Here is an 11,263-nt window from a genome sequence, read left to right on the forward strand (position 1 = left end):
GCGGCGAGGAGGAGGAGGAAGGGCAGGAGGCAGAGCCATGGAGAGCAGCGCTGCGCGGCGGCGGGAGGGGCGGGCTGTCTGACCGGGGCGAAGCGCGGGGGGCACGGCCCGGCAGCCCGGGCGGCAGCGGCGGGGCCGGGGATGAAGGGGCCGGGCAGCCCCCCGCCGCCAGCCGCCGGCCGGTGACGGGGCGGGGGCCGCGGGCCGGGGAGGGGAGAGGGGGGGAGCTCGCTGCCCTCCTCGGGCAGGCGGGAGGGAGGGGACTCCGGCGGGGGCTGCCATCGCCCGGGGCCGCGGTGACTCAGAGCCGGCGCGGCCGGGGGTGAGCCGAGGTCTGTTGTTGTGGGATTTTTTCCCCGGCAGGTTATAAATAGCCCCGCTCGGCGCCGTGTCACGGAAGGACACCCTGGCTGGGCGCGGGGAGAGGCCGCCGGCCCTCAGCCTCCCCCGGCCGGCCGCCGCCAGCCTGCCTGCCGGCGGGCCCAGCTGCTAGCGGCGGGGTCGGGCGAGCCCCCGGCGGCGCGGCCGGCCTCCGGCTTGTTGTTTTGACACGCGAAAAATAATTCGTATCGCTGGCGGGAGGCAGCGGCGGCCAGGCTTCGCGGGGAGGGCGGCAGAGCGCTTCGGCTCCCTTCAGACCGCGCGGAGGAGACGGAGGAAGATGAAGCCGGAACGAGGTAAAGCGTTTGTCAAGGTATTTCTCCTTTGGGTTTTGTTCCCGGGATGAGCAGCAGCCCGGTGTTCGCTGTTACCGCTCTGTTCCCGTATCCCCTCCCCGGTCGTTTTGGGGGGATGGGAGAGAATCCAGGTACTCGGGTTCAACTGGGGAAATGCCGAGGAGAGCGGGATACCGGAGGGTGCCCTGCGAAGGTGGTTAACAGCCCGATGTCCTGCCTGCCCTTCGGCTTTCCATTGTCTCGGCTGGGTGGAAGGGAGGCAGAGGAACGCCGTAGCGAGCTGCTTTTGCTCTGGGAATGCTGCAGTTCGTGTGTCAAACACAATCGGCTCGTCAGCACGGAACTGCAGCGCCGAGGCGAGAGGCGGTCCGAGGCAAACCGGGCATCGACCGGCAGTGTCGGCACAGGTACACAGCTGAAAAACACCCCGAGAATAACCGTAACTTCCATCTGTGGTGTTTTATAACCTGACGGTGGGTTTCGTTGCGGTTGTAAAGGAGATGTATCATAACAAGCGTGCCGCAATACTCATTTTTCACAGTCGTTCGGCTGCATCCTTGCTGGATTGCTAACATCTGGTTTTACAGAAAAATAAAGTCGACTGTCTACGTATATGTTTATAACACTTCGGCTCTTTTGCAATATAGCAACAGCTGCTGATGCCCCTAGAGTTGAAAATACGGCATGACTTCTGTTTTGATCCACAGGACCAGTGACTATTGATTCCTGTTAGTTAAAGCAAGAATATTTTTTTAAACAAATCTCATGAGTGCTCATCGTAGAATTTTGAGTGTTAATTAAAAAAAACCTTGCTCGGATATTTGGATTTCTTAAAGTTTTGATGATTCTATTGTTTACCTGGTTGCTTTCAGTTTTAAAAACACATTCTTTTTGTGTCATAATCACTTTGGTGTTTTGAGAAACACTTTTAAGATAGCTTGGATATCTGTGTATTAAAAGCTAACACTTACGTGACATACACGTCTTAATTAAGTTAGTTAATGATACGTTTGCTAGTAGCGACACTGCATAAATGACCACTCTTAGGTGGATTTCTTGTATGTATATGCTGTAAGGTTTATATGGTGTGATGATAGCACAGATAGTACAGAACCGATCATAAGCATATGCATAAATTAATGGGGTTTAAGTACTAGGGATTTTAAATGGTCTTTTCTCTTTGCTTTCCTCCTTGTTTCTTAATTGCTTAAACCTTCACCTGGTCAGTTGCAGCAAAGCAGGTTGTTTTTAGAATAGCTTTAGATTTTCATACCAGACCCTGAAGTTTGAAAACTATTTACTGTCAAAGTGAAATAAAATTTAAAAATAGCCAGGTAAAACCCAGGTAAATAGCCAGGTAAAACAAGTCAATATTTGCAGCTTTAAAATGTTCTGCTGCAGCAGTTAAAAACCTTTATATGACCTTTGTCTATTCTTTTCTTTAATTTTTAGGCAGAAAAAGAATGTTAGAAACATTTTTAGTTGCTGTATGATAAGTGATCAGATGCCTTTTTTTAACCAATCTGGTGTAGAGGAAACCAAATTTATAAAGAAAGGAAGTTATTAGGTTGTTGGGTTGTTGTGGTGTTGGGTTTTTTTTTTCCTCAGCTGATGTTAATAAATCGAAATTCCTATCTGTTGTAAAATGTCTCTCACAAACTGGCTGAAACCCTTCAGAAGTAGTATCTTGAAATTCTTTTAAGATAATTAACAAAACTCTTGAAATAAATCATGGATCTTGCCAAACATTGGAGAGTATCTTCAGCCATTTTAGTAGATACCTCTAGCTTAACTGAGCTAATGTAATAGAGCAATACCATGCACAAAGGGGGTTGTGAAAGTGCTGCCTAAATGCCACATGCGGCCCACAGAGACTCTTAGCAGGCACGAATCATGCAAATGTTTAAATGTGCTGCTTTCTGCATAGCAGCTGCACCACAAGATACAGGCAGTCAAGTGTGCAGTCACCTGCTTCCAATTGTCGCAAATTAATAGCAAAGGAGAGGAGAGAAGCAGACCACTCAGCTTGCCACAGTCTTCACTTTTCTACAGACCCTCAAAATCCTGAGAAGACTGCAAATCTGCACATGAAGTGAAACATAAAGAAACAGACTCTTAGAAAGACTTGAAATATTTTGGGTTTTTTTCATTCTTAACAAATAACTGTATCAGAATCCATTTGGAACAGGGAGATGTAGTTCTTGTAGTTAGAGTTAAGCTTAAAACTATACTTAAGATTGTAATGCCCGGGCATGTTGGGAGAAGGTATGGTTTAGCCTTTGTCATACTACCAATAAGATTCTTGTTATCACCAGCAAAAGTGGGTGGTTCAGGAGAAGAAAGGGGAGATCTAAATGTGCAAGCGCTTTTTTTAACAGTGGGAAATGTTATAGAATATTTTAATTTAAGGAGGTGAGAGGGATGAGCAGAAATGAAGAAAAAAGGGAAATTTAGCCCTAAGGTACTTACCTTCCTTTATAATAAGGAAAGTTTGAAAATTACAGATAGAAACATGCAGTATATGAGAGCGGTATGGAGAAGATGGAATACGGAGTGTTGCATAGCAGACCCATGGAGCAGTTTAAGTGAGGAAGAGAGGTTTGAAAGTACGGGTAAAAAATGGGGACTTACCCCTTTGCCATGTAAAGGCACAGGGCATTCACAGAATGTGTCTCATGAGCATTGCTCAGGACTAACCCATCAGGTGGTGTGTCAGTGTGGAAGGGCAGTGCTTGCTCTAAGAACATTCACATAACTGCCTCTATATTGGGTCTAGAGAATGCAGTAACTAAAATACTGATGGCTGCTGCTTGGCTTTACCTTTCCTATGCTGCCATTCTTAAAGTGAAGCGTGGAAGCATCTTAAAATACCGTGGTCACGTTGCTTCAGCTGAGGCTTCACCAGTGCCAGTGAGAAGAATGATTTATCTCCCTTTCTTACATACAGTGTTTTTGGAGTGATGTTTGAGTTTTGGGTTGTTGTTTGTTGGGTTTTTTTTGTCTTTCTGCAGTAACAACGTATCAGCTTACCTAGCTTTGATCCACAACACCATCACGATTTTGTTTCTGCAGTACAGCTGCCTAGTCAGCTGCTTCGTGTTGCATGTTTGGACTGCTGTTTCCTTCCTCAAGTACAGAGCTTTGCTCTTGCTTCTATTGAACTTCGTTCTAATGACTTCTGATCGCTTCGCCAGTTTATTGAGTTTGGAAGACAGAACTAGACTTCGTAGCAGAGTGCTTGCAAACTCTTCCAGTTCAGCTTTGTTCATAAACTGTATAAACACGCTGTTTCACCATCGGAGTTAATGAAAACATTGCATAATGTCAGGGTGATAGCTTACTGCCAAACTCAGAAGGCTTGTTATGTACTCTTAGAGTACACTCGGTGCACAACTGGAAAAAATCTTGTGGTTTAGATGAATCTACAGTATAGTCATATTTTACTGTGGGAATGTTACAAGACATCAAAAGTCTTACTATAGTCTAAATAGCTCAGCGTTACTGCTCCTTCCTCCTCCCTCCCCCTCACTGCATGAATGATCAGTTAAAGGAGGAAGACAGGCTTGTTTGTCTCTAAATGCATGCTGGCTGTTTTTTACCACCTTATTCTAGTCTTTTCTTACTTTTTTATTACCTTTCTTTGTTTATTCCTCTGCTGTGTGTTCTCTGTGTAGAGACTATTCTGTTTTCACTTAAAAATTAAGCAAAAAGCAGTTGTCTCTTACTTTCTGAAGCGTTAATTCCCTCCTTGAGATTATCCTAATTTAAAGAAATGGCTTTCTGTCAACAAGAGAGAAACAATCAGTCTGAAGACTGCTTTTTCTCTTCTCCTTCCTTCTTTGCAAGTCAAACTCAGATACGTGCCTCTGGGTGTGTTTGTAGTTAACTGGGTTAAGATACTTTGTTCCACCTTATTTGGTGGTTTGGTATGGGAAGAGCTAACTCTTTGGGCTCAACAAAAGTCTGTTTACTACCTCCTGTTGGAAACATAGCTGAAGGATTTCTGGATGTGGCAGTGAGGAAAGCTGGAGGAGAGATTAATGAAGATGAACAGCTGATTGAATGCTTTTCTTCAGATCCTTAGGAGGAAGGATGAGGAGGCATGTGTTTGGGGGGGAAGTGAGCCAAACCAATGTGTTCAGGAGTTGTGGAGTTAGTTGTTAAGTTAGGAGATCTGGAGAAGGTCCTCATTTTATAAAAACAAGACTTGCTTTTATGCCCTGTATTAACTCCGTGAAAGATTTTGTGGAAAAGTTTTTAGCAAAGACGATGTGCTACAGGATATGCAGATCAGGAAGTGAAAATATCTTTTGAAAAAGGATGAGTGGTATTTTAGTGTCCTATATTGCACTGTGATACAGGCGCTTTAATTTTATAGTATTTTCTCAGCGAAATGTCACCGAGCACTTAAACTTTTCTGTGGTGGAACGATGTAGCCAGTAAACAAAGTAATAAACTGGAAATGAGGTGCTTCCTGCTTAGTGGAGCTGTCACTCCAAAAGCGTTTGGGCAATGCTTCAGGCTTGGTTGCCACAGGTAAGTGCAGGTTGGGTGATAATGAGCTGGAGGTGACGCTGCTTTTTAGCCCGGGAGGAAGCCGTGCTGGCAAACACGCTCTGCTGCGCGGGGGCACGTGCGGGAAGGTGCGTGTGACGCGGGACGCCAGCTCTGACGGGCAGGAAAGGGTGGGGGGGGTGGGGTGTCTGCTTTTCCTTTCAAATAAAACCAGCTTATTCTTTAAAAGGAAGAAAACGTAAAACTGTTTAGGATGAAAAACCCCAACCACACCAACCAAACTGACAGGTGGTCAGGATATTACACTCATTCCATTTATAAGGCATGAAGCCATCTAGCTCTAATCTTTGGGGAGAACAGATTTGTCCTGATCACACATAATATATAGATGCAGTGGATGAGGATGAGTGAACAGGAATACAAGCCTTTTTTTTTGGTTGGTTTGTTTTAATTGAGGGTGGAGATGCTTTCCAATACAGCTCTGTCCTTGCACCCATGAAATGGGAATATATGCTCTTATTAAATTTCTACTACAAAAATGTAACTTTGAAGAATTTTTAGCTTTTAGGTGCTTAACGTTTTTTTTTCTCCCCCCCCCCCCCCCCCCCCCCCAATAAATCTTAAGGATATTAATTTATAGAATTTGAAAATCTTAAATTTTGGTTTGAAATGCCTGCTTATGTTAAAGTTTTCCTACCTGTTCTGCAACTCATACCTAGATGTTGACAGTGAGGCAAGTCCTCCTGTTGTAGAACTAGCTCTTGGGTTGGAAGAGTGCTTTTATTGGTGTTCAACAGTGGGAGTTCTTCATGCATGCCTGTTCCTCAGAGAGAACAAATCATACTAGTAACAACGTTGCCACTTTCTCTTTGTTTAGTTGGTGTTGTCCATACTAGCCACCTTCAGAGGGGCTCTTGTTGCTAAAACAGATGATGCTGGAGTGGCATTTAGGTGGATATTTTGGGGCTTGTGGATGTGCCAAACCCATAGGCTTGGGGTATATTACTGACGCTCTGACCGTATTCTTTGCTTGTTGAAGTGAGAAACTTTGGCATGCCAGATCAGATCCCTGGGCTGAAGCGTATTAGATTGGACTTTGTTGTTAAGGGCAGTGTTGAAACTATTATTGGATCTGAGGTCTGCCAGCTTGTAAATGTTTTTGAAAATAAGCTAACATTTATAAATACAGATTCTCATGAGAGATGTGAGTTTTTTGCCAAATGAAATTCTGCTTATTAAAATTAGAAATCTTCTGTGAAAACAGAGTAACTGACGGGAACAAACCAGCTATATGACATTTGTTAAAAGAACTTGCTTTGTCTGCTTCACTGATTACAAAATGTTTCTTTGCTATTTTGACAAACGTCTACTAATAGCAACTGTTAAATGGTGATGAAATAGCCATAGACTTTTATCCTATCAGCAACAAGTTTAGGATAACAGTCTGGCAGTTACTAGCTGTTCTTTTAGTCAATAAGGTCTTGTAGTTCAACTGTTATTATAGCTATAATAACTACTTCCTCCATTCTTAGTGATACTTGGTAAACTATGGGTTTTAGATTTTTGAAGGTGTCTCGCATCATTGTCTTTCAAGGTGGTAGTAAATTGTTCAGTCTTTGCAGGTCATTTGTATTTAATGTTTAGACAGAAGCCAGTTTTTAAGTTTGAATTGTTTTAGAAGTGCATGTACAATTGCACGGTTACCTTTGTACTGCTGAGTACAAAAACTTCATGTATAAGTAGGCAGTTAAGGTCATCTGTAAACCTGGGTGAATGCAAATTCAGAAGAGTACCTCTTGGACTTGGATTGGACTTTGGGAGACTTCACATTCATTACATAATCTTTTTTTCTCCTGCTGGTCCTGTGCAGCGTGGGATGACTATAGCTATAAGCACACAGCCAAAGCCATGTGCAGTTATTCTTGATCTGCATGCATAACTGTACCAAGATTGGAAGAGATTTTTTTATAAAGGCTACTTGTAAACAGTACAATTGAGTTGTGAGACAGTCATGAAAGTTCTTCAGCTGTTCTTAACAATTCAGTGCTATTCTGACCGAATCAAATCAAACTTGCTTGTATTAATACATTTTCTTCCTTGTTAAATTGGCCTGACTAGTTCTTTTGGCTAGTGATTGTTGCATTACCCTTTAATGTTAGCTTTGGGACCAAAACTATTTAAAGTTGCTATCTGGGATGGTATTACTACATTGTGTTGACGCAAAATGCAAAGATGTAATAGGATAGTATGAGGATGTTCTCAGGCATAATTTGGAGAGGAGACCTGTGCGTGAATCAACGGAGGCAGATGAACACATGGGCAAGGAAGCACTCCACAAATCAGAAACACTAATGACACTTTCATGTCTGTTCTGAATGTAAGAATCCTTATTATGAATAAAGGTAAACAAAATAGTCTTACTGAGAAGTCTTCTGGACAACGTTGTTTCTAAAGAAACAATAAAGATAATAATAAAAATAAATAACAATAAAGAGCAATAAAGGGAGTTCTTCAGCTCCCCCCATACACATTTATTTTGATTTGACCGCTTTTCATTTTTGTGGGAAGGCATCCAACCTCTTTCTGTCCAGGCATGTAGTAGCCAGTAACCACGGGACACTTAGACTTTTCTCTTAGCAGTGATCAATGCATTTCCCAAACCTATTGCCAAGTATGACTTTTTTGTTCCTAGGGAAAAAACAAGTTGGATTTTCTTCTGAGGTATAATAAAAAAGAGAACGTATCTGAAATAAAGAATCTCTGGTTGCACGAGCCATGTCATCTGTTTTACATTGTGTATCCTGTGAAGTTAGTGACTTTTTTTTCCATTAAGATCCCTGGGAAACAGGTTGGTAAGTAAGTCCATTTTGGACTGTGATCTTCTTTAGTGAGACTACATGCAGGTGACCGCTTATGCTAGTTTAACCTCTTAATGGTGCTGTGCACGCAGGGATTCTTTTGCCCACTGATAAGCCTTCAGGATTTCTAGGGCATGTTTCACACTTCTCTGTGCTGCAATAAATTAAGCTTCTTTCTCAGGGTGCTGTGCAAGTAGCATCTTGTTGGGTATAATGGGGGAGGGAAGGGCAGAGAGAGAGAGAACTTCAGGGGAGTTGGGGATGGCGAGTATTAGCCCGTATCCTCAGTACAGTCAGTACCATGGTGGGAGGTGGTAGGGCGGTGGTGGTTTCTACTGAGGGTCAGGGGAAGGAGAAGGAGAGGTGCAGGAAGGAGCTGCTGTGGTCAGCATGCTCTTTTTTCAGAGTGATGGGAAGCCATTCTCCCCTGCCAGGTATTGTTCTCCTTGGTTCCCTGCCAGGGCACTAGCCCAACAACGTAAGTGAAACAAGCCACGGCTCAAACTCACATTTTCAGGCAGGTCAGCAAGTTCGGTACAGGGCTTTGTCGGTAGGCTTGGAGGGGCAGAGAGGGTGGTTAAGAGTAATATCTGAGTAAATGTGTGTGACGACTACTTTCTGAAGGCATAACTTCTGTGTTTAGCAGACAGTGAATTTTTGATATGTTGGGGTGATGCTTTTTTTCTGTGCAGTTTTCTTTCAAGTCGCAAGTATCAGTGCATTTTGTTTGCATGTTAGATGTGAATATTTACAACACAGCCCCAGTAAGACATCCTATTTACTTGCTCTTTTTTGTTACAGCTTTTACTCGGGCCTTTAATTCTGATAAAGTTGTTGGACTTGTGGGGAGGGGTGAAGAGAACAGATACATCAAGAAGAGAAGAGGAGCTTTAGTAATTATTCCAGTGATGTGGAGTAAAAGAGGAGGAGTTTCCTACCTGTAGGAACTGAACAGGGGGGATAAAATTGTCAAGATGCGTATGGACCGGGAATGCATGGTTAGGTCAAAGGGATCAGTATCAACACTCATGCTGCTCAAAGGTAAATCCTTTTTTCTCTGCTGTATAATTCTTTAAAAGCGCATCTTCAGCCATATTTAAGGTGCAAGGTTTCCCACTTCAGATGCCTTTTAATGAAAAGTACGGCTTTGTTTTGCTTTATTTTGAGGGGGAAACAGCTTCTTCCTTTTGAAGCACATGCTATTTGAATGACCAAAGAAATTTTGTTTACTGTGGAGAAGCCACAAGAAGCAAAGTATCTGGAGGACCAGAATTGGAGGAGAGGTCTGGGTAATGATTGCTACCATAACTACACTAGTAGTTATGTAGTATACGTGTGAATAGTATGTGAATATAGTTATGTGAATACTAGTAGTATTCACAGCGTAACTGCTTACACCACGCTAACGCAAGCAAGGTGTGGAGGACCTCTTTAACAGTGTGCATGCCGTTAAACAGTGAATGAATAAAACCAAGTAGCCAGTTCATGAAGTTGAAACAGGAGGAATAGTTGACAATACTAGAAAAATTTGAAGGTAAAGATCAGGACATCAGTGCAAAACTGCTAGAATACACATCTACCTCATATTACATGGAGTGATTTAGTTCACTAAAATTGGCATAACTGGCTATTATTGTACTGCTTTTGGATGCTTCCTACTGATAGCCTTGCTGAATTAATGAGTTTCTCTGAGAAAGTATTTTTGGATCCACTAAAGAGAAAAGGTTAAGTGATGATGCTTGATATGCGTTGTATGTTCTTTCATCCCGTCTTGATGTTGAGAATATATAATGGACTTTCATAAATGTTTTAAGACACTTTTTGTAAGCTGGCTGTGTTCATCCTCAGTTAAGCTTCTAGTGTGAAATTTTGAGCAGTTTTATGGTATGCACTGATTTTTTGTTTTGTTTTGGTTTAAAATCGTAGTGGAACTGTTAGCATCTGATGCTTACGACTTTTCTAGGTGTGCCGTAGACTGCATGTTGTCTTTCTCACTCAAGAAATTTGAGTTTAAACATCAGAAAAGGAAAACTATACACAAATTATTGAGACTGTGAATGGTATATCTTATCAGCTCTTTAATGTGCGTTGCAAGCATCAAGAACTGATCTCAGCTTTGTTCTGAGGAATTGAGCATCTGAGGGGGGAGAAGGGGAATAGGGTTGTCTACATGAGAGTGCTTAGTGGTTTTTATATTCTGCAAATTAATAACTCAATCCAAAATGATTGTTTCAAGCAAGGGATGTGTTGGTAGAAGTGTGCTTTTGTTTTTAGCTTGTCTCTACAACTAGGCTGTGTAAACATGAGGTGCCTTGAAGTCACTTATGCTTTGCTCCTTGGGAGTCGTCTGCACACCTCGCTTTTCTTGCACAAGGCAGGGCTGGAATCTGAACTAGAGTGTTTTTCTGAACTAGCTTCTTACTAGACATCCTGTGCTTTGGCACAGCCCTCCAAAAGCTGAAGTTGGGCGGTTTTTGTAATGTAGGGATGGTGCCAATTAGGTCTACTGGCAAGTGCCTCTGAATTGATGCGTAGTTGACTTGATACTGAGATGAATCACACTTGGCTGCGATTTCCTGCCTTGTGAAATGTGTAGGAGTGCTTATTCCTAAAGTTTGTGTTAGGATAAAATCCATTCTTATCAAGACCTCATCTTTTTTATTTTAATAAGTGTTATCCTGTTTGTGGCAGAAGGTGGGTTAAAATACAGTCCGTTTATCTTGCTTATTACTCGTCATTTTGCACAGTATTAAAACTGCAAGGGTATTAGTATTTTAAGTGCAGCTACTTTATGATGATGATGGAATATGCAGCTTAGGATAAAGTCCTATGGATATCTCTGTGCTACTGTATTCTCTTATGTTCAGTTGCGCTAGCAGTGTCCTGTTATTGTATGTATCTTGTGCCTCTGCTGGAATTTGTGGAAGAGTTTGAGATCAAACCGATAAATGAGTAGCATGCTTCGAGATGTGGTTTTTTGGTGGAATTTCTAATATTGCACTTTCTAAACTTAGCATTTTATTAGGCCCGATGCATTCATTGCTGGGGTGTTCTTCCACAGACAGAGAGCTCAGCTCCGCATACCTGCGGCTGGCTTAGGACTGTAAGGTTAAAAGCTGGAGTGTCAACATGCTGTCTTTCTTTTACTGTATTTGAAGAATATCAGGTGTGAAAAGGATCTTTGTGATTGCACTCCAGTAGCCCAATATGGAG

At 42.6% G+C, this 11,263-nt stretch overlaps 1 protein-coding gene across 3 annotated transcripts in view; it reads left to right on the forward strand.

Moving 5' to 3' along the window:
* The first annotated feature begins 259 nt into the window (after positions 1-259).
* ATOSA (atos homolog A) overlaps positions 260-11,263 on the forward strand; it is a 49,517-nt gene continuing 38,513 nt past the window's right edge. For 2 of the 3 annotated variants that reach the window (XM_069798217.1, XM_069798219.1), the window contains exon 1: positions 260-677. Coding sequence is in view for 2 of the 3 variants with exons in the window: in XM_069798219.1 (XP_069654320.1) it covers positions 662-677 (16 nt within the window). In the remaining variant the exon portion in view is untranslated. Of the gene's footprint in view, positions 678-7,884; positions 8,045-8,851; positions 9,092-11,263 lie in introns of all 3 variants that reach the window. The other variant, XM_069798216.1, reaches the window with a different exon arrangement.

Source organism: Haliaeetus albicilla, chromosome 12 (genome assembly GCF_947461875.1).
Source record: "Haliaeetus albicilla chromosome 12, bHalAlb1.1, whole genome shotgun sequence".
In the NCBI taxonomy this organism is placed as follows: Eukaryota; Metazoa; Chordata; class Aves; order Accipitriformes; family Accipitridae; genus Haliaeetus; species Haliaeetus albicilla.